We start from the raw sequence: 23,596 nt of genomic DNA on the forward strand, positions 1-23,596 counted from the left end.
GGTCTCGAGCGCGTCTCGCCTTCGTCGGAGATCCCGTCCTGTTCCGGAAGAGGATGAGCAGTAACCAGTTCAACAAGGGTCCCAGCTACGGCTTGTCTGCGGAAGTCAGAAATCGGGTGAGAGCCGGTGGCCGGGAGGGTGCCGCGGCCAGGTGCGCCCTGCGCGCGCGGCGACGGCTTTGGAGAGGCGCTCCGCCGTGCGCCCTGGCGGAGGTGTGGCGCCGCGCCCTTGGAGAGGGCAGGGGCCGCGCGCTTCCCTTTTAAAGTGGGGCTCAGTGGGATTAAGAAGCCGCCTCTCCTGCCTCTGAGTTGAGCCGCCCCAGCCCCAAAGGCGCGAAGGGGGGCTGCTCCTTGGAACTCCTGGCCGGTGCTTGAGCATGCAATTTGGGGGCGTCGACTGCGGTTAGAAGCGGGCTCAGGAGGCGCGCTAGGGATTTCATGAGGCGGCTCTTTCAGCCTTCTAATTCGGGGCCTTGAACGTCGAAATGTTCTGGCACGGAGCTTAGGAACGCTCTATTTCAGAAACTTGGAACCCCATTCTTGGGTGGCTTCTGCCGACGACAAAAGTGAGCCCACCTGAGGGAGTGTAGAGGAGGGCAGCAACAAAAGCAGCATCAGATGAGCGGCCTTGACCTATTCGCAGCCAAACTGCCTAACTAGGTTGTGGGGAGCCCAAAAGAGTTTGGAATGAGAGCCAAGTTGGCAACCTTGTGTTCTTTGAAGGATGGGTGTGATTTAAGAAAGCTGCGACTGAAGGGCTGAGTAAGCAGGGGACCTTCTGAGCTTGCTTCTCAGATCATCTTGAGGTGATCATGCAGCAGGCTTATACTCTGCTGTTCTAACGACCGATACAGTGACACCAGTATTATAGTTGCTACACTGGCTACTACTAGGCTTCCAGGCCAAAAGCAAAGGGCTGGGCATCACCTATAAAGCCTTTCACAGTGTGGCACCTGGACCACCTGTCAAGTATGAGGCTGCCCATCCAGTTTGAACACTGAATGGAGGACTTGCTCTAAATACCTCCCCGCCTCCACAGCAGGTCTAGGAAGCTTGGGATGGGAGACAGGCCTTTTTGTACCTTCCCACTTAGGCAGCAGGCTCCCCCCCTCCGTGTGATTGGCCCCCACTCCCCTTTCATTCAGGAAGGCCCCCAAAACAATTTTTATTTCAGCAGGCCTATGAGTAACCAATGATGCTCCTCTGTTTCTTCCTGTTTTCTGCTATAATTTTGTTGTGATCATACTGATTAGTTGTTGGAAGCTTTTGAAATTGCTGAGATAATTTGGTATTGTTGATGTCCTTCTGCATGCCTCACGGAGATAATCTACGTGGTCACTAGGGGTCGAAAATGACTTAATGGCACATAATCAATCTTTGCATGCCACCCACAGCCACTGGCTAGATTGGGTCTCCAAGTACTGCTAGATGGATGGATGCCTAAAAATGCTCAAGTGTCAGAATTTCACCATATTCTTCATCCTGAAATGTTTTGATCGGGTCTGACTTGGGCAGCCCTTGTTGAAAAGGACAAAATAACTTCTTTACAGAATTCAAGGTGCTTGACCTGTCAAAAATCAGTGCTTAAATGTGTACTGGAACCACATTACTTTCCCGAAAGACCTTCTGCTTCTGTTGGGGTTTTTTATATTGCAATATTATTTCATCTGTTTAAAAGCCACAATATTCAGTGGGTTCAGCCATGTTGTTGCTGTTGTTATAATTATTATTGTATGGCTCAAAGACCCAAGGAACAAAGTACAGATATTATTAAAAAGTTTGACATAATACAGTTTAACAAATAAAATAAATTGATAGATATTGCATAAAGCATTTAAAAACTCAAATGTATTATTAGAAAAGACCTTGTTTTTATAGCTGTAGTTAAAAATTTGGCTGTTGTCAAAGTAATTTTAGGATTTTTATCTGAGAGTAAAATATTAACATTTTCAGAAATAATCAGTTTCTGGCCTTGAGTTTAAAATAGGCCAGATAATATCCTGCCAAAAACTTGTGTAAAGAATGCAATAAAATATGACCCACAGTTTCAAGGTCAATACCATTAGGGGGACAACATTAAGAGACAGAAATCTTTTGACATCTACTAAATAGCATATTTGATGGCAACATATTTAATCTGGCTTTTGTAAAGGCTAGATTTACCTAAATGTAAAATACTAAGTATATACGGAAACCACAGTATTGAGTGGGTTCAAGTTAGACTTGGAAGCAACACCGTTAGTTTAGGTTTTCTTAGGAGCCTTGGTGGATCACACCAAAGCCTTAACATTAATGTTCTTTTGTGTGCTAGACTCAAAGTACATTTGTTTTTAGAGCTGTGATGGAAGCTGAGCCCTGAGAAAAACTGGTAGCAATTTGCAGTAATACTTTTAACCAGGCTAGGTGACGTAAAGCGGTAAGTTATCAGAAATGAATGACGAAAGTTAGCATTGCATGAGCAAAATGTTATTGCCTTTGGTGATTTGGTGAGTGCCTAAAAGAGTGGTCCCCAGTTCATGCAAAGTAGTTTTCCCTTCCTGGTGAGCTTCTAGCTAGGTTGGGTGCAAGTGAGCATCTAAAGAGAAAGACTGGTTGTTAGAATGCTAATGCCTGTATCTGTGATCTCATTTTTTTCTCCTAGGGCTATGCAGAAAAAAAATCTTTTTTTTTCCTTCAATGAAAGGTAAAGTCTTCTTTGAGTTAAGGTCAGTTCTTGGTGACTTCATGAACATCCCTATGTTGTTTTCTTGGCAGCAATATGGAAGTGGCTTCCCACGGCTGCCTTCTGCGATGTTTTTGCAGCTTTTCAGTCTAGCCTGCTGGCCCTGGGACTTCCTAGTAGTCACCTGTCCAAGCACTAAACAGATCTGATCCTGCTTAGTTTTTTAGAGATCCATCTAGATCTGCTAGGTGTTCTCCTTCAGTCTGATGAAAGAGCAATTCTGTTCAAAGCAGTAAAGAGGATTACAGTAAAAGGATTAGGGATGGGGAGAGGAGTTTTTGCAATTATTTAGTTATTTGGTAGCAAGAGGTGTGTAGGCCTATGCCATTTTCCCCTGTACAATCATTTTTGAAGCTTCTGTGATTTCTCATGCCTCAATTAAACCCCAGAGGAGGGAGTGCCTTCCACTTGGCTTTTTCAATGTGGAAGTACCAGGGAAATTTCAGGCTGCTGCAGATAGAAAACATGGTCAGCAACGAGAGCAATGGCTCTCATTTACAATTTGGAAGATACCACCAAGAGACCTTTGAAAAGACATTCTCAACACCTAAGGTAGAAAAACAGAAGCTTCCTTTGCAGGGAAAAATATTCTTTTGAAAAATTCCAAATCAGATTTCAGCACGTTTCCCCCCCTGTGAACAGCAGCTATTTTAAAGCAATTAGGTAGGCCAAGATCTTAGTGAGGTGTGGCTTGAACTAACTCTCTGAAAAAAGGTGACAAAGTTCTCCTGAAATTTGAATCATCTTCACTTCCGTCTTGTTTCCGAAATCCTGCACTTGCTCTGCTTCCTGTTCCTTCCCACCCACTGGATGCTTCCGCTTGCTTTCGCCTGTTGGTTCCTGGCTTTAAACCAGGAGCTACCACTCCTGGGAACATTTTGTAATCATATTCCTTGGGTCTGTGAGATGTTGGAAGTTTTCCTCTACTTGACCCCTAGGGTAGTGTGCGCATTTTTGATCCCCTTCTGGGATCACTAATCTTTTTTCCCCTCTGCTGTCAGAAGTCTTGAATTGTATGCTAAAGAAAAAGCCTTTAATTGGATAAAAAGACAACTTGGCTGTGGCTGAAGCATGAGAATGAATTTGATCCAAAAGCATGTTTAACCCAGTTAATTACATAAAATCAGCTCTGCTGAGAGATGATATAAAGGAGGGAAGGAGAATAATTACCATCCCAGTTCTGATCTTCTTCCAAATGATAACATCTAAAAGGAAGGTAGATCCCGTGGGTTTAATTTTCTGTGTCTGGCTTATTTGTGTGGGTATTGTGTTCCATTTGGTCAAGAGATGGCCTTCTTACCACGGGGAACTGTTAAAGGGAGACAGGTAGGGCTGGTGACTTCTAGCAGATGTTTAGACGGAATGAGTTCATAGGAGAAGTGGGGCTTGAACCTGGAAGTTGAGCTGAAGGCTCCATCATAATAACTTGGAAAAATATTTATATGAGGGTTGGTTTGCTGGAACAGGACAACAAATTATTGAATCATACGGTTAGAAAGAGCCAGCTTGGTCACTCTGGGATGACAAAGAACAGACCTTCTTCTCTGTTGCATTCTTTAACCCATCTGTTCCAGCATCCTGTTTCTAACAAGTACCAGCTAGATGCTTCTGGAAGATCCAGCAAAGACATCTCCCCTGCTGTCTTTCACCTTGTAAGGGTAGGATAGACTTCCTCTGAACAAGAAACTGTAATTCTTAGCAGAAAGGTAAAGCAGACCTACCAAGAAAGCCTTCAAGCAAGGTTCCTGCTTATTCAGTGGTTCACTTCTTCCGAATATGGAGATTCTAGCTAAGGATATAGACCAGTGTTTCTCAACCGTGGCACCTTGAAGATGTGTGGACTTCAACTCCCAGAATTCCCCACTGCCTCATGCTTTTATCTACTCCTACTTTTAAACTAGTGGCCACCATCATATTCTGTAGCAATGTTTTCACTAAACTAAGTCTGCATTGGGCGAAGATGCTTCTGGAAATCTGCCTATCAGTTCATTTCATGTTCAAATGTTGGAGAAGGGAAAAAAAACATTACCTCTGTTGATTTTTGTAAACCTCTACTGCACAAGGTTAACCATTCTGCTGTCCTCTAGATGAAATAGGTTATAATTCCTGTATTTCATCCGGTATGGCAATGGCAAGAGATGATAGGAGTTGGAGATCAAAACATTGGGAAGAAACTAGGTTATTTATCCCTGTCTTTATGTTTTGGTACATTCTGTCACTGTAAATGACCAAAATCTTTTGTTCTTTCCTGATATGGAAGTTTGCTGTGCTCAAAATCAGTATTTTGTTCCAAGAAGCATTCGCAAAAATGCATAAAAAAGTAAAAATACCAGACAACGTAATACTGTATTTAAATTGCACCGTCTAAAAGTCATGATTATGTGGCTTAGGAGAAAGAGAGAAAATGCTAAATGCATCATAAAAAGATTTTCATTTCAAAGTGACCAGCAGCTCTGAGAGGGCTGTGCCAATTCGGAAGTTTCAATCTCTTCCATACGTTAATTAAATAAAGAAACTAGTCCCCAAGAGAGAAACCGAAGAATGAACCTTGCATATGGTTTCCTATAATCTGGCTTCTTCTTTCTGCTGTCTCCTCCCAACACACATACACAACCCCAGTGCTCACGGCTTCAAAGCTGTAATATAGAAATAACATTTAACTGGCTTGATGGGATAAAAAAGAAGTGAATCATTGCTCCAGCTAATTCTATTCGTTAACGATCAAAGGTAATACTTATTTTGCAGAAGCTATCTGCCCTGACTACTTCAGAAAAATAGGTAACGATTGGCTTGCCGGAACAGGACAAAAATTATAAAGTTGGTCAATGAATGCCACCCTTTGTTCAGGGTCAGAATCCGATTGAAAACATTGTCTGCTTGAAGGCGTCCCCTGTCAAACTTAGAGTAAAGTTTGCCCCAGTTAACCAGAACCTGCCTTCTTACTGCTTAATTCCATTTCCCCCAAATTCAAACATTCTCTTATTCAAGAGTAGTAGTTCTTACTCAAAGAAATGCTGGAAAGCTTGTTTCCGGGTTTGCCCTTGGGCCATCTGGCTGGTTGGAAGCAGTCTGGTGTTTGGAATCTGCTCCAGTCTTTAATCCCCCAAATTCCCAAGTGTTCCATATAGTAGTTTTTCAATTTAAAGGCAAAAAATCTCTGGGTTCCTCCCCCCCCCCCCAATCTTTAAATGAGATTTAGGCGATGAGTGGTTTGGTTGATTGCTGTTAAGTTATGAAGACTTAAAATGAGCTTTCTTCTGTACAGGCAGTCTAGTATTGTTTAATTAATGTGCAGGACCACGTGTCATAGCACAGGGCAATGCCTTCATGCTCTGTATCTAGAATTTCCATTGAAGCATCAGCAAGAACCTTTCAGATAGAGCAGCGTTGCTCAACCTTGGCAACTTTAAGATGCGTGGACTTCGACTCCCAGAATTCCCCAGCCAGCATGCTGGCTGGGGAATTCTGGGAGTCGAAGTCCACGCATCTTAAAGTTGCCAAGGTTGAAAAGTACTGGTATAAATGCTCTTTTGACTTTGAGGCTCAGTTGCTGAGAATTCTTTCAGAAGGCAAGTGGGATGTGTGTCTTTAAAAATTGGTGAGAGCTATGCCGCTCGGTTAGTAAAACAACGAGAGTGAATTCCTTCCCTGTAGAGCAGGAGAAGGAACCACACGTGGGGGATTGTGGACGTGTTCTGTATGCTTGAAATCCAAGGTTCAGTTCTCAGCAGTCCCAGTTACATGGATCCTGGCTAGTTAGCAAACTTGGAAAAGTCTCTGGAAAGCTACTGGCTTTGCTTTAACTGTGGTTTATCAAATTTGGGTTTGTACAGCATCCCCCTGAAGGTCTGGATGTCCCCAATTCTTTTAGCCTTTTGTAAGGCACTAAAAGCCTGGTTGTCCCCCAAAGCTTTGGGGCTGGGAAATTAAGTGAGCTCCGTTGGCTGATTCTAGTCCTGCAACTGGATATGGAAAGTTTTCAGACTTCGTGCGTATGTTTATGTTTATTATCCTGTTTCTGCTAGTTATTTATAGTGCGTTTGGGTTTTAATCCCTGTTCACCGCCTAGAGTCAGTTTTGTGAGAGGGGCCGCTACGTAAATCGTGTGCATGAATACATTTATATAAATAAATAAAGGGCACTGAGCTGCTAGGGCTGCATTAGCTAGGTTTGCTCCATGCCCTGAGTGACAAATTAGCTGACACCTTTGGGCCCAGTTACTCAGGCTACCCAGGTCTGCTGTCTTTGCACTTGGAATAAGATGGTTTTCACAGCTTTGAGAAATGCAAGGGAGGTGGGAGCTCCCCTTGCCACCGGGGAGGATGGAGTTCATGATGGGGCTGCTACTAAGAAGTCAGGGCTCTGAACCCCCATTCTCTTCACTTGGGATGGGGACCTGGAGAAGCTCTTCTGGAGGGGTCTATTTCTGGTTGGGAGAGGTGATCCTGCAGGTGCCAGGCAAACTGGGCTTTCAAGGTTAGAAAACAGCACCTGGAATTATGGAAGCCTCTTGTGAAACCGGTGCAGCAACCTCAATGCAGTGTCACAGCGTTGAAGCTTTTTCTTCCTCAGCAGAGACGGCTGCATTTTGGACCAACTTCAGCTCCCAAGTCTTCAAGGGCAGCCCTGCGTAAAGCCTGTTGCAGTAATCTAGCAGTGTTGTGTCAATCTTGCCCAAGTCAGTTGGATAGAATATAAGGCAAAGTTCTACATAGGAAGAGAAATAACATTTTTTTTAAATGTCCTTTAATTCAGGTGGGGGAAAAAATTATTTCCCCTCTAGTTTTAAGAACTGTATAAAAAAAAGTTGTAAGTCAATGGGAGAAATCTTTCCCCCCTTGAATAAAAACAACAGGGGTGGATGGGGTAGGAGGAGAAAGAAGAAAGTGAATATTGCCTGTTAAACTTAAATGTACAAGTAGTCCTTACTTAACAACTGCCCTGTTTAGTGACCATTCAAAGTTATGACAGTGCTGAAAAATAACTTTACAAGCAGTCCTCGCACTTACAACCATCACATGGTCAAGATTTGGGCACTTCGCAACTGGCAGACATTGACGGCCATTGCAGCGTCCTCTGGTCATGTGATCGCCATTTGTGTGCTTTGCAGCCAGCTTCTGACAAGAAGAGTCAAGAGTTTTACCAGCAGTAAAATCGCAAGTCATGGTCATGTGATGTCTTGCTTAATGATCAAAGGCAATATGCTTAACAACTGCAGTGAAAATGAGGTAGTAAGTTCACTGTGGTCACGTGATGTCTCACTTAATGATCGTAGTGCTTAATGATGGAGCTGCCAGTCCCAATTGTCATTAAGTGAGGACTATCTGTATTCTACGAATGCATCAATTTTATTTTTCAATACAGTAAGTGTCAGTAAATATAGCCCATGCAAACAAAAGCTCTTCTGGGGTTCTCCATGATTTTTAAAAGTGGGAAGGAGTCCTGAGAGAAAAAAAACTTAAGCAGCACTACATTAAGCCCTGCTCTGCATGCTTTGTGCAATGTCTGAATCCAGCCACTGAGGATTGTAAACCCTGATTTAGCATTTCATTGCTAACCGAGCCATTTGGTTAAAATGGCAGCTTAACGTGATGTATGAAGCCAACTGTTTAGTGATTAAGGTGTGGAGGGGGGAAAGAGAGACTTCAAACAGGGGAGAATAGCTATTTCAAACCAGCTTATTTTGCATCGTGGTTTCCTTTATGCTGCAGAGGGCTTAATGCTTGTGAAAGAATGTGTACCAGCAAGCATATTTTTGTCCTGTGGGGTTATGTATGTATGTATGTATGTATGTGTGTGTGTGTGTGTGTGTGTGTGTGTGTGTGTGTATATATATATATATATATGAATAAAAGATTGTCTCATCAGCCTTTTATCATGTATGAGCAAACAGCAGGTCCTTTAATCTCTGAACACTTTGTAGCAAAATGCTTAGTAGTGCTACATAATCAACTTTTCCCTGAGATATTGTGCTAAGAGATATGCCAAAGGCCTTTTGCTGAAGTGTTTAGCAGAGCTAAGAGCTAGTTCTTCATTCTTGGCCGGCATACCTATGTTTCCTTTTTTCTTTATCCATTTGGAAATTTTGAGACATGCCATTAATGTTAAAAGTTTTGGGAACTGGAATTTCAAGAGAAATAGTAGAAAGCCGTGTCAGTATATGGACCACGATGTTGATAATGGTTGCAGCCACTTGTGAATTACATATTCTGCAGCTGTGTCTTAGCTGCTGAATACCTTTGAACTGGATCTGTAAATTACTTGAGCTGAACAGAAGGCTGAATAAGGCATCCTCCAGCAGTCTTCCAACTCTAGAACTCTGTGATATATTTTATTTAGGAAGAAAAGATTGAATAATTCTCCATATACTTGAAGCAAGAATGTCCAAACTTTAATTTGAGGCTCATCCAGATTATAATAAGGGAATGTTTAGATAAGTGGATTCTAAAATCCTAAATCTAAATATTCTAATTATTTAGAACACTAAATATTAGGATACGCTTGGGGCATGGAATCCAACTCTTTGCTCAATGCAGGAATTCCAATAGAAATATCCCTGACAATTGTGCTTGAACACATTCCAGGGAAGGAAAACTGGATTGTTGTATTTTATTTATTTATTTGTTTTTCCAGATTTATATAGCTGCCCATCTTGCAAACAAGTGACTCGGGGCGGAGTACAAAGAGCTAAAGAGCTAAAAACAATCAAATGCATTAAAAATATTAAAACCCAGCTCAACTCATGTATTCACTATTGACTTGCCCTTACCCTTACATAATAGTCCCCAACATTCATTTGGAATGTAGCTTTTTTCTACGTATTTCAAGATACAATTCAGAACCACAGTGTTTAATTGATATTTAGACATTGGACTCCAGCACGACTTTTAACATCCTGTTTTAGCACCCAAAGGGCTGGATATGTTATATACTTCCTAGACCTAATAATCTGGGGGAAAACCCTAGTTAATTATCTTTGGAACTATCCCTACTTTGGTCTCACACTAATCTATCATCCTGCAGAATCATGTTTATTATTTATTGTTAGATCTTTATCCCACCTTTATTTGTACAACTCAAGGCAATAATACATAATGCTCCTGTCTCCTAATTTCCCTACAGCAGCCACCCTGTGAGATCGTTGGGCTGATCCAAAGTCACCCAGCTGGCTTTTTTGCCCAAGGGAGAACTTAATAGTCTCCCAGTTTCTAGTCCAGCAACTTAACCATTACACCCAACCAACTCTTATATTTATGGAACAAACTTTTATAAAGGGTAAATTTTGAGGCGAGAAATACAGTAGTAGAACTTATTCCAATTTGCAACTGTCTTTCCTGCATATGTTCAGATAACTTTTCTCAGCTTGACACCTTTTAGAAATGCATCCAGAAGGCACCAGGTTGGAAAATGCTGAAGAGCCTTTGGAAGGATCAACTGCATTGAAATTACTAAAATTAAACCCAACCAGCCTTTATTAACTCACCCCATTAAAGAATGGAGGAACATTGGCTTCATTGTTGCTAGGAAAATATTTAGGTATTGGAAGCCGTATGGTGCCCTCCAGGCACATATGGACTATAATTGCCATAATGGGTAGATGCCATGCTGATTGGTAATTCTAGGATCCTAACATATCTGGAAAATGCCAAGCTTGGCAGGAGGCTGCTGGAGAGGAAATAATTTTGTTGAATTGAAAGATAGAGAATCACAGCAACTTTGAATTGCTCTCCTGTATCACTAAAAGGTGTAGTCAGTGCCTTAATTGCAACTGATGTCATATTTGTGTGTAATTGTGGAATAAAGAAAAAATGTATTCTTGCATACCTGGGATAAAAGAGTGACTGGTTGGTTTTCTTTTTTTTTTAAGTACGTTTTCAATGAAATTAAAGCCATGGGCACAGAATGCTAGCAAAGGTTTGATTCTGGGCTTTATTTATACTTACTGTGGATTATTTTACATATGATTGATTGATTGATTGATTTTATATAGAACAAAATGGCAGCCATATCCATGCAAAGTTCCGCACATTTTTAATGGCATCAGAGAGGCAATAAAAGGGGTGGGGCTTTGATTGTATGGTTGGGGCCATCTTGACTCTTTTGACCCCCTGGTGGATATCCCTGCATGGTTCCCTATTCAAATCTAGGACACATTCTCAAAAAAGCTAAGTTCTCTACTCCAGTGTTTCTCAGTGTTGGCAGCTTTAAGATATGTGGGCTTTACCACCCAAAAGATGCTGGCTGGGGAATGCTGGGAGTTGAAGTCCACACATGTTAAAGTAGCCAAGGTTGAGAAATGCTGGTCTAGTCTTGACCCGGTTCAATTAACAGGCTAAACTATCATTTGCTGAGAACCAATTGTCTGGGCTGTTCTGTGATTTACACACAGCAATGCCTGAATTCACCAAGCCACTCCCAAACAAATCTTGCTAGGGCTTAGTTCAGCGTGGACCCCAGCCAATGTATTCGATGCCATCCTCTTGAGAGCTATGGCCCAGTGCACGCCCAGTTGAGTCTGCATAAAATGTAAACCAATAATTAGTAGTTACTATTTTTTACTTTGAAACAAGTTGGAAAGACTCTCTAAAGCCAGAGATAGGTCTAATTAATCTTTGTGCTAAAGGGCTGCACTTCCAGCTTCTTCTTTCTGTCTCTGTATCAGAACAAGGAAAAGCAGTATTGGAACAAGCCAGTTGACGCACCCCTGGTATATTTGCCCTGTCAGCAGTAAACCAGCCTGGGCTGTTGAAACCTGCCAGCCTGCTGGAGCGCCCGTCTGCCCTCATTGCTCCAGGGGGTTGCGTAGACCCAATGGGGAGCATGTGTGAGATGATGATTCCTTCCTGAGTTGAAGTGGGGCTTCTCTCTGGATCCTGTGACTTGCTTTGGGACAGAGTCCCCCAAGTTATTCACTTATTGCAGTGTTTTTCCTTTGCCCCTCAAGTATTCCAGAGACAGTTAGCAATAGAGATGAAACCAAGGACCTAATAAACATCTGCTGTAATTAAAGCAATGCAAAATGGAATGGCCACCCGCTTAGTATCTTCTCATTTGAGGACAATTGGACGGGATGGTTTAAATAACTAAAAGCTTGATTGTGAAGCAGAAGACCTACTTTGCAGCTAAGATCGCACAGCATGCAAACCCACAATGTGGCATGTTTGGTCTTGATTTAATGTGTTGGGTGAATCCAGCTGTTGAAGTTTGTAAACTGTGGCTTATGGCTTAATGTGATGTGTAAATCTAGTCTCTGTGTTAGATGTTGCCTTAAAAAGGATGGTATGGAAGTGTTTGCGTTCAGTGCTTCAGGTCATGGCTGGGGTTCAAGTGTGGTTTACAGTTTGTTCAAGAAACCATAATTTGATACTAACTATAAATCATAGTTTACATAGCACTGTGGCAGGATGATTTATGTTTACCTTCAGACTTGGGGGCTCACTGAGTGGCTTCAGGCCAGTTACTTTCTCTCAAGTATCTCATAGCATTGTCATGGTGAAGAATATTGAAGTAAATTCTGGATATGGTGCCTTCACCTCCTGGAAGCGGGGAGATAAATCTGTTCAACAAATAAAATCCAAACAACCACATGACAACTTTGGATATCGTATGAACTGGGCCATTGTCTCACATTCGTTGTGCTTAAGTATAAAGAGTGGGAAAGAGTGAAGATTCATGTTCATAGAATCACAGGGGAGAATCCTAGAGTTAGGAGGGACCTACTTGGCCATGGAATCTTACTCAATATTCAGTGCAGGAATCCAGGCTGAAGCATCTCCAACAGATGACCTCTTTGGCTAGATGGTCCCACTGCTCTTATTGTTAGGCAGGTTTTCTGAGATTCGATTAGAACCTGTCTTCCTGATTTGTTTTGCATCTACAGTAGATCTTTGGAGAATGTCTCGCCCTCCTTCTGTGGTCTTCCTTTCTTCTTCCTAGCGTTATTCCCACGCTATGGCAGGGTCCGCTTGTTGGCATATCTGTCTCCATTTGACTCGATCCAAGGCATCTTCAGGAGTGACATTCACGCATTCCATGTTCTCCTTCTGTGTCTTCCTTTCAGGTGTCTGAAAAGTGCTATATTATCCTTTAGTCTTTTCTCTTTAAGGCTAACACTCTCACTTCAGTCTGTCTTCATAGGAGCTAGTTCCTAGTATCCTCATCATTGTTATTGCCCTTCTCTGACCCTATTCCACTTTCTCTGAATCTTTCTTAAAGGATGGTGTCTAGAACCTGGTTCCACCATGGGTTCTGACTGGTGGAAAATAAATAGGAACAGTTACTTACCATGATTTGGAAACTATCCTTCTATTGATGCAACACTGTAATTAATTTGCTTTTTATTTTTATTTTTTGCAGCCACACAATAGTGCTCATTTTCAGCTAGTAATCAATTACTATTCTGAGATTTTTATCCCATCCTACACCTTTGCATTTGAGTTCTGTTTCCTACATGAATAACCTTGAATTTATATCTTCCGCCTAATTTTGTGTAACCTACAAATCTGATAAGTGTTTCCTTCATTTCTTCATCCAAGTACTGTAATTAAAGAAGATATTGAAGAATACAGGTAGCACTCAATTCCTCCTTCCAATTTGATGAGAAATTATTGATATGCACTCTTTGAATAGTGTTTGAGCCAGCTATATATCTAACCAGCTCACGTTTGAACTAGCTTTGCTAATCAGAATATCATGGGATACTTTGTCAAATCAAGGAGTATTACATCTACAGCATTCCCACAGTCTACTAAGGGAGTTGCCAATAGCATGTTTAGCAGCTGCAATTGATAAATCCAATATACATTGAGATAGTCTTCATATGTGAATAGAGATCTGCATCTGAATTACTTTAAATCAGGAACTGTATCACCCTAGTTGAAGGGTGCATGTGTAGTGCTACTGTTTACTGTTTAACATTCTTCCCCCGGAGGTGAGATAGGCCTCCTCTCTCCTGGACTTCCGTAAAAAGCTGAAGACCTGGTTTTGCCAGCGCGCCTGGAGCGGTAAGGGGAATAGTCATTCGTGGGGATGGCTGGTGCCCTAGAATGGCCCTTTTATACTCACGGACTGGTGTAGAATCTTCAGCCATCTGGATTTTATCACATTTTATATTTTTATTGTCTATCTATATCTATATCTATATCTATATCTATATTTATATTTATTGTATTTATAATTGTATTGAATTTTGAATTTTGTTTTTATTGTAAACTGCCCAGAGTCCCTCCTTTGGGGGGAGATGGGTGGTGATAAAATTTGATAAATAAATATACCCTTATGCAAATTATTACAGTCCCTTTTTTCATCTTCTGGTGTAAAGCCCCTTCTGTTCTCTGCTCCCAGCTGGTATGTACATTCCCAATTGCTTTGTTCTTCCGCAGAGGCCCTAGTCCCATTATCCCTACCATCCGTAGCTTGACAAGTAATCAAGATGAATAATATATTCCCAAGATGATGGATAAAGCTTCCTTACAAATTGATTCTGTTTCTCTTTCCAGCTTGCCCAGAAATATGACCCACAGAAGGAAGCAGAGTTACGGGTATGGATAGAAAACCTCACAGGGAGGCAGATTGGCCCTGATTTCCAGAAGGGTCTGAAAGATGGCGTCATACTTTGCGAGTAAGTAGGCCAATGAAGAGAGAGTTGTACCTTAAATCACCATTCCTGCTGTTATTCCATAACCTCTTCCAGGTTGTGTTATGAAAAATTGTATTATTTTCAAGAAGAGGCCGTGAGCTCCAGAAATGGCTTTATGGAGGCAAGGACAGTCACTGGTGGGAGTAGTCAGGATGCTTAAAGGGTTATGTGACATTTGGATATGGGATGGTGAAAGGACATAAAGCTTCACATAATGCAGAATTAATTTGCAGCGTTTGATGATCGTGATTTTGTTTTCTGATGTTGCTTCATTTTCCCACTCTCTTTTGTCTTCACTCAGCTTTGTCCCATTGCTGCCCTAATTTGCAAATTTATTTTTAGGAAGTCCGCACAAAAATTAGTACATAGGCATATGTACATTTCTGCAAATGTGCACGTTTATGTACTCACTTTTTCTTATAAGTCCTTTTTGAATAAGTAGCTTGCCTATAAATAAGTAGTTTGCCTAATTTTTTCATTTTTGTGCAATTTCCCGTACTGTCTGTATTCTTGTTTGGGAAAGAAATTGATTTTGAAACATAAATTACCTTCTAGTTTGCATATATATTGGGAAAGAATTCAGACGTAAGTTAAGGTAAACATGATTTTCATTCTCATTCTGATGACTGTAAGTAGTTTTAAAACTGCATTAAATATAGCAGAAACTATTTTGCTCTCCAGATTAATAAACAAACTACAGCCTGGTTCAGTAAAGAAGATCAACACCTCCGCTCTCAACTGGCATCAGGTAAATGCTTGGCTGCAACAATGGGAAATTAAATTGCAATTATGATTAAAAATGGGATGCAAGGTTCAGCAAGCCACGATTAAACAAACCCTGTGTGGAGCCAGAGCATGTCTCTTTGTGTTTGCACATGCTGTAATGCTGACTTACATTATAGACTCTAGTCCTGGGACGTACTAGACCCTGCAAGATAAGCTGGCTTCCAAGGAGATTCCAGTTGCTCAGGGGAGAAATGGGTTTCAGTTGCCTATTAGTTAATTCTAAATGGAACTTCCATGAGCAGATGCAGTCTATCACTGAGTAACCAAAAGCTGGAGACAAGGAATGGGGAAGACCTGCTTCTGCCTTCTTGCTGTGCTTGAGAATGTGCAGGAAATATTGGGCTGGTTGATGCAGGAAACATAACTCTGAATTGGGTGCATCTCTAGACTGGTCAGCCAGGTCGCTTAGATTGATGGATTTGGCCTGTCGGAGAAGGACAAAGCTGTAGTTGGGAGGCGGTGCCGCTGCCCAGTCTTTGACACTACTACAACATTTCCCCACCTGCCTCGGTGGTTCCTATGCTGTTTTGTAAGCAAGAGCAAAAAGAGAATGCTTGGGGTGTGGGCTGAGCCAATCTGCGTAACTGGTTTTGCTGGTCATGGAGGGAGCAGGATTAGCTCCGTAGGGTGCTGAAATCCCACCTCCAGCCGTTGAAAACATTATTCAACCATCTGGCTGGCTTCTGCGTTTTTTAATTGGGCATTTTGCATGGAGCTAGACATTTGTTTTAGTCTTTTTGTTTCTTTGAACGAGATCAATTTTCTTGGGAAACGGAATGTGACACAGCAGGCTTCCCCAAACAGGTGTGCTTTATTTTGTTAGGACTGCAGGGCTAAGGATTCTGAGAGTTGACTTTTAGCACATCTGGAGGGTGCCAGGTTGGCAAAGGCTGTGATACAAGCACCGAAGTCCAAACCTCCTCATTTTTACACAGTGGTTACAGCCTATCTCGATAAAGTATAGTCCTAGCATTCCTGTGGGGTCAGTTTCCTGATCTGGTCTACCCAAGCGGTGACTGTCCATCTCTTCTAACAGCTGGAGAATCTCTCCAACTTTATCAAGGCCCTAATTAGCTATGGCTTGAAGCCCGTCGATCTGTTTGAGGCCAACGATCTGTACGAGAGTGGAAACATGACACAAGTGCAGGTGTCACTCCTTGCTTTGGCAAGCATGGTGAGTGAAAAGTTCCTCAATTTATTTTTTATTTAAATTTATATCATCAATTTGCTAGTTCTCCATCTTAACTCTGCTTGTACATAAGGTGACTGGCCTGCCTGTTGGTGCTGTTGCTGGCGTTGCCTATGAAGTGGTTTGAATCCTGCACGGGCAGATTGCCAAGCTTGCAATCCTCTGGATGCAGAGCTCATCAAGGCAGGAGGGGCATATCAAGAGAAGAGGATGCTTAACTTTCCATATTTCAATTCACTTTTCCAAATTTAGTCCGCTGTTTTCTCCCCTTTGCAGCCACATGAGAATAAATCTAGGGCACAGAGAAGATGCGTGCAGAATTTCAAACCCAAATGAGCCTCTGTAGGGTTTTGTGTGTGTGTGTGCGCATGCGTATTGCATGCTAACAAGTTAGAGTAAGTATATAAGTATGGCTTCTAGAATTATTTTAAACCCTTTAAAAAGTGCTCTGCTCTGGGTCACATGACCGGGAAGAGGCACCTATTGCTTCTCTCCTAGGAGTGCATTAGGGAAATCTTTTAATGGATGTTTTTCTCCACAGCCCTTAGCTGCATTTGCCATGTTTTCAAATGTGGTCTTTCTTTTGCCACATTTTCTCCTCACACCAAATTTGGTCCAATTCTAATCTGTTTTTGGAAAGTTATTGCAGAGAGTAAGAAAGATGACCTTGACAGAGATGGGCCAGACCCATCACCAAAGTGAGGGGGAGAAAAACTTGGCTTAAGTCCAAAACAGGCAAAAAGCATGCGTAAGCGGCTCAGACAGACACTCCCTAATTCACATGAGTATAAGAAGGGGAGGAAGCAATCAGACTTACAAGGGTCTATCATCATAGCCACCGCTTCCAATAATGGTAGACTTAGCTCTCCTGTGGAGTTGATTCTTTGTCTGGTCTGCCTTGTGGGGCTGCTGATTATCCAGTTGTCCTGCTGATGGACAGGCAGAAGACAGAGTCCCAAGTCCCTTTTATATAATTTATTTCCGACATTCCATTGAGTTGGAAAGAAAGGAGGAAAGGAAAGGCAACAGAGAGTTGTGTTGTCTGTCTGCATGCCTCAAGTAGATAAGCACTTTACTCTGGTTAGCATCGCCTTTCCTCATCTTCTGATGAGGTTGAACTAGAACTCCCATCAGGGGCATCCGCAGGGGGGATCCCAAAAGTCAAGATGGCAATATAGAGGGCAGAGGGAACGGCCTTGAAGGACAGGAGGAAGAGCCACTACCAAGGCAACAGTCAGATGAAAGGGGCCTGAATCCGAGCCAAGAAAATAACTGGAGAAAACATGTCAGACAAGGCCCTCCCTAGTTCACATGGAGATAACAGGAGGGAGGGAGAAGCACATTCAGACATGCAAGATTCTGCTACTATAGCTGTTACAATGAAAGCAGTACTGACCTACATGCCATTGCTTTCTTAGTCTGGTCTAGCTTGTAGGGCTGACAGGTGGCCGTGACCATGTGCTCCCCTCTTAAGAAAGGTGGCAGGGCTTTGATTCCATGATTGTGGCTGCCATCTTGCCCTTATGACCTACCTCCCTTGCAGATACCCCTGACTGTCAGGATCTCCTCTGCAGAGTGCTATTTTCACAAAGGCTATCAAGGTGTTTGATTCCTCCAGGGTTGTGTTTCTGTTCGTGAGGCTCCAAAGAAAGTTTTGTAAAGAGCTGACGGGACCAGTCACCAGAGTACGGAATTCAACCAGCTCGCGTAGCTGAAACCTAGAGATGTTCTTGACCGTGAGAACGGTGGCGTTATTGGGAAGGAACTGAAACTTTTGTGGAGGAATAGCTCAGGGCCTTTTCCTCTCCTTGCAGGCGAAAACAAAAGGGATTGCAAGTGGGATGGACATCGGGGTGAGATATTCAGAGAAACAGGAGAGATCCTTTGACGATGCAAAACTCAAGGCTGGACATTGTGTCATTGGCCTGCAGGTAAGTTTGGTGTCTCCACAGAGCAGACTAGGAAACCTGTGGCTCTTGGGGGACCAGTGGGAAGGTGATCTAAGATGGTGTGGCACAGTGACCGAAAAGCTAAGCTGCACAATCAGGAAGTTCTGCTTCTGAAGCCTGTTTGTATTGTAAAAATGCTGTTTCTGTCAATTCTTTCCATTCTTTAGTAAGGCTGTGAAGCACTTTGGATTTGAAGGCAAAACAGTCCTTTGAAGAGTGTGCAAATGTAGCACCTGCTTGCAATTTCTTAAACCAAGCACATCCTTCCCTAGGACTGCACATGTCCAAAGAGTTGCTGAGCCATAATGACTTAGCTGAAGGAACACATTGAAGAAGAAGTGAAACAGTTTTAGCAGCTTGAACAGCTGGTCATAGATGTCCATTCCTAAACTAGATGACACCAGCATGAAGAAACGTGTGTCATGATGTCATTACACAAGCTCTGCTCTTTCACGTGCAAGAACAAAAGGGGCAGAGTTTGCGTCATGATGCACATTTCATCCCTCGTCCTCCTCTTGTAGATACCTATTGAGCAGGTGGATGAAATCCAGAGAGCTACCGTAGATACGGTATATCAGACATTATTTTTATCCATTCAATGGTGTCCGATTCTCAGAGACTGCCTGGGCAAGTCCTTGCAGTTTTCTTGACAAGGTTTTTCAGAAGTGGTTTGCCATTGCCTACTTTCTAGGGCTGAGAGAAACTGACTGGCCCATAGTCACCCAGCCGGCTTTGTGCCCAAGGCGGGACTAGAACTCACGGTCTCCCGGTTTCCAGCCTGGTGCCTTAACCACTACACCAGACTGGCTCTATCAGACATAGCAAGGCTTAATCAAGCTGCTGTTTCTCTTCAGATGGGCACCAACAAGTGTGCTAGCCAGTCAGGAATGACCGCCTATGGAACCAGGAGGCATCTCTATGACCCTAAGAACCAGATACTACCTCCAATGGACCATTCGACCATTAGTTTGCAAATGGGTACCAATAAGTGTGCCAGCCAGGTAAGACTTCCAAGCCAAAAGAGATTGGTGGCTTCCCTCAAGATATACTGATTATGTGCAGGATGCATGCCTGCAGCAGAGATACAGCATCAGTGAATTACCCCCTTTTTGTAAATCTTGACAAGAATATCTCTGTTTTGTCATTTCATGCTGTTCAGCCATAATTTAACCATGGTTTGTTGAATAAGCCAGTCGTAAATTGACACTTTGCAGTGAATCCTAACCCAAGGTTTACAAACCACATTTTGGTTGGTGCAGTGCACAAACCCAACCTCTATTTTCCTGATGAGCAAAGTAATCACAATTTATTGGATCAATTTTTCTTTGTTTTCTCCATTTCTGCTGGCACTACCCAGGAAAAATGGGCAGGGCATGAAAACAAGCCAGAAATAAGAATGGTGTCTGACTCAGACGTCACACCAGGCCAGAATTTGTAGACGAACCAGCCATGTTTCCAATTGCCCAGATAAACCACAGTCTCTTCCCTGAGGTTGTTTAGCACATCACCCTAAGCCAAAAGCAAACCACGTTATAGCTTTACACTACAGATAAGCCAGCCATCTCTGTGCCAGATAAAATACAAGCCTGCTTTCTGTCCTCTGGTGAAAGGTCTCCCACACTTGTAACGTACTTTTTATATCAGCTATTAACAATTACCTGTATTGCTCTACTTCAATTTTTTTTAATTCAATCGTGTCCGATTCTTGGAGACTGCCTGGACAAGTCCCTGCAGTTTTCTTGGCAAGGTTTTTCAGAAGCCATTTGCCATTGCCTCCTTCCTAGGGCTGAGAGAGAGGGACTGGCCCAAGGTCACCCAGCTGGCCTGTGCCCAAGGCGGAACTAGAACTCACGGTCTCCTGGTTTCTATCCTGGTTCTTTAACCACTACATTAAACTGGCACTCTACTTTTATTTAATTACGTTTTTAATTGTTTCCAGTTATACGTTCTACCTCTGGCTGTAATAAACATTTATTCATTCATTCATTTCTCTCCTCTCCCTGTTCAGGTGGGCATGACAGCGCCAGGAACCCGCCGGCACATCTATGATTCCAAGCTGGGCACCGATAAATGCGATGACAGTTCCATGTCCCTCCAGATGGGGTACAACCAGGGGGCCAACCAGAGTGGTCAGGTGTTTGGTTTGGGCCGCCAAATCTATGACCCCAAGTATTGCCCCCAAGGCAACCCTGGGGAGGTGGCCAACACCACCTCAAACGAGGACCAGAACTCAGCCAACTATTATTACTATCAGGAGGACCAGTGAGCTGGATTTATTCTCTCCCTCACCCTCTTTTTTCTTCTTTTCCTAAACCACCACTGGGCAATTCCTGGCAAAGTCCAGCAATACTGCAGTGTATGTATTTTTAACCTTTTAAAAGGGAAAAAAGAGTTGTCCAAGCTACATTTCCCTTCTACCCCCCCCCCAAGGATAGGAAAAAATAAAGGTGTTCATCCTTTTTTTAAAAAAAAGAAATAGAGTACAGCTGATCCTTAAGATTACAAGGGTCAGAGGAAAGGCTGTGGAAACATCCCCTGTCGCCCAAACTTACCTCTAGATACTGGAAGTAATAAACTCTGTGTAAAGATGTAGTTTTGATTTTACACTTTTAAAAAATCAACACTTTTACATCCTGGACAAATTATTTAAATTATACATGTGCATGTGGAGAGGGTTGCAAAATTTAACCTGGTGTTACCAGATACAGGAAGCAATTTCTGAAGCCTGAAAAATCGCTTTTTACAGCTGTAATTGGACACAGTGCCTAGTTAGGATTTTTTAGACCATGGTTTGTTGAACAAGCCAGAGATCACTGGAAACCTAATGTTCCTGCTTCTGGCCTGTATAGCTTGCATTGCCTGAGTGAAATTTGGTATGGTTGGTTTCTGTGGACTTCGTATAATGCCCCACCCCACCCCATTGCGGCCTTAGCCTGCTTCTTCCAAGTGTCATAAGGAGATGTTGAAGGAGAAATAAAATCTCTTCCTTCCCAACAACCAGAAATTTTTCTTGGTTCCCACTTAGTCCTGCACAGAATTTTCCCTGTTCAATTTCGGGCCAATCAGAGTAGCTGATACCTGGCTGGATGGACCAATAACAAGGCACCTTCACTTCCCCATACTTCCAGTTGTGCTTTCACACCCATGAGATCCAGAAATGGGAGGAGACTTCTTTCTTCCTGCGCTCAATGGGAATTACGCTGGTTACCTTTTCATACTCTGCGAGGTGAGCACATCTAGGCTACAGAAATCCAGACAACAGCTAGATGACGGCAGATACATACTGGAAACTCAATTTTTGCTGCAGTCTAACTGCTGTCCAGATTTGCAGCCCTGGAATTGGGTTGCAAAGTAAACCAGAAGCCTTCATGGCTGAAACAAAATCATGTAATGGACATTTATAGGCATTTGATTAGAGCGCTGAAATGTTCCTTAACAAAGAATATTTCCCTCATATTAAATGGCTATGCTGCCTTCACCAGCCTGGTGGCTATTGGATATGTTGGATTATGAACCCCATCCCCCCACACTTCAGTTCCCAGCCAGCACTGTTTGGGAATTCCATAAATTGCAGTCTAACAATCTAGGCTGGTAGAAAATGGTGCTAAAGGTATAAAAGTGGAATGTGAAGAGAAGGCTGGCAGCTGCCTAGCAGAGAATAGAAGCTTTGTTACCTTAAACTAGTTTGGTGGACCAAACCTAATTTGCTTTCCAGAATATTTCCATAATTCTGTCTAGAAGCTTGGCATTTTTTGATTCTCACCATTTTTTCCCCTCTTTGGAATCTGTATCCAATTTTTGATCAAAGCTGATGAAGCATAGGAAGTGGATGCTAGTTATAATCATTTTTTCTTATGGCACTTAAATTGTAATGGGTTCTCTGGTTTAATTCATCCTCGTTCTGATGCTACAAAAAGGAGTTTGAAACCTCTCTCCATTGTCTGCTCTGATATTCAGTTACATCAAATCTATTTGCCCTTCTGGGAGCAAATGATTGACACCTTTTTCAAAAGCTAGCTACTTACTGGTGTCACAGGGATGATGCTGGATTAATTTTTTAAAAATATTTCTTGTACTGGAAGACTAGCAATGTGTAGCTGTCTGTCTTCATCATTTTTAAGATTTGATTCTGCAAGGGTCACTGTTACGCGCGCTATGTCCATAGGGATGTAGCGATTTCACATTGCAGGGGAGGGGGTGTCTAACCTGTTGAGGTCTAGGAGCTTGAAAAAAGCTTTCAGAAGTCGAGTCCTGTTTTTCTCCTCTGCCCCCTCCTCTGTTTGATAGGGCTTAATATTTTTTTCTGCTGCTATACAACAGATCAAGGGACCATGACTTTTCCTTATGCCAAAGTAAAGCTTTTAAGTCTGTCTAAGTATCTACATAGTACATAAAGCTTTCTTAGCAGAAATGAATTGGGTGCCTATCCTAGGTTTTAGCCCATGCAGAGAGAGACCGAATTTACGTAACATGTTAAGCTGAACATGTAGTGCTTGGTGAAGCATTGCTAACTGTGCCGTTGCTTGCAAACACGGAAGTTATTCAGAACTTAGTAATTAACTCTGGGAGTTATCTTTCTCCATAGCAGCTTTGTGGGAGGATAAAATTCAATGCATTTGGGGCTCCAAGAGTGGGATTGGAAGCATTGGGCCAATTGATTACACAACTGGACACCATATTAAGGGGGAATCTGGTCTACAGGCTTCTTTGATCAAGCCTACCTCTGGTTTCATAGGGATTGCTAGCTGATGCATCAATCAAGAGGTAGAAGTGGCTCTAGTCCACATACTTTTTTCTCAGAATTTAGGCTTTGAAGATGCCACAAGGCTCTTGGCCGTGAGCAGTGTCAGTGCATGGTCTCTGGCATTTGACTTGCCCAGAGGTGCATTTTGTTAATGAAGGTATTTAAATCTCTTAAAAGCCTTTATTTTAACCCAGCTTTCCTCTATTTTAATTATCCATGTTCTTCCTTTTAAATAAAAAACTGGATCTGCTCTTCTGTAACCATATGGATGGAGCTATGTACATTTCTCTGGCAGAAAAACTGAGGCAGAAAGCTGTCTCGCCTGAGAAATAGCAGTAGGACTGATGGACAAAATGTGAACCTGCAATATTTGAATTTAAACAATTAAAGGGCTTCAAAAGCAAAACCTGGTGTGCATTTATGGGGGCTTGTTTTCCTGAGGGATCGAAAATCAAGCAAGCAAAGAGATACGCAGGGAGTTTTTAAAAAAAATAAAGTTGGCAGCTGTAGCTGTACAAAGCCCCACCCGTTTTTAATGTGTGCTATGGCCATAAGAGATGGCTTGTATC

General features: G+C 42.4%; 2 protein-coding genes across 2 annotated transcripts in view; both read left to right on the top strand.

Moving 5' to 3' along the window:
- CNN2 (calponin 2) lies at window positions 1–23,433 on the top strand. The gene is made up of 7 exons (XM_063290722.1): window positions 1–116; window positions 14,220–14,341; window positions 15,041–15,107; window positions 16,182–16,319; window positions 18,149–18,265; window positions 19,138–19,284; window positions 20,292–23,433. Exons 1-7 carry the CDS (start codon window positions 54–56, stop codon window positions 20,547–20,549), a joined length of 912 nt encoding a protein of 303 aa, XP_063146792.1. The 5' UTR covers window positions 1–53; the 3' UTR covers window positions 20,550–23,433.
- Window positions 1–23,596, top strand: part of ARID3A (AT-rich interaction domain 3A) — a 354,333-nt gene that overhangs the window by 213,290 nt on the left and 117,447 nt on the right. The window lies entirely within an intron of this gene.

Source organism: Candoia aspera, chromosome 1, assembly GCF_035149785.1.
Source record: "Candoia aspera isolate rCanAsp1 chromosome 1, rCanAsp1.hap2, whole genome shotgun sequence".
Lineage (NCBI taxonomy): Eukaryota > Metazoa > Chordata > Lepidosauria > Squamata > Boidae > Candoia > Candoia aspera.

Coding starts and splice junctions, on each gene's coding strand:
- CNN2 (XM_063290722.1), top strand. CDS start 54: ATGAGCAGTAACCAGTTCAACAAGGGTCCCAGCTACGGCTTGTCTGCG. Junction 14,342..15,040: donor GATGGCGTCATACTTTGCGA/GTAAGTAGGCCA, acceptor TTTGCTCTCCAG/ATTAATAAACAAACTACAGC. Junction 15,108..16,181: donor CCGCTCTCAACTGGCATCAG/GTAAATGCTTGG, acceptor CTCTTCTAACAG/CTGGAGAATCTCTCCAACTT.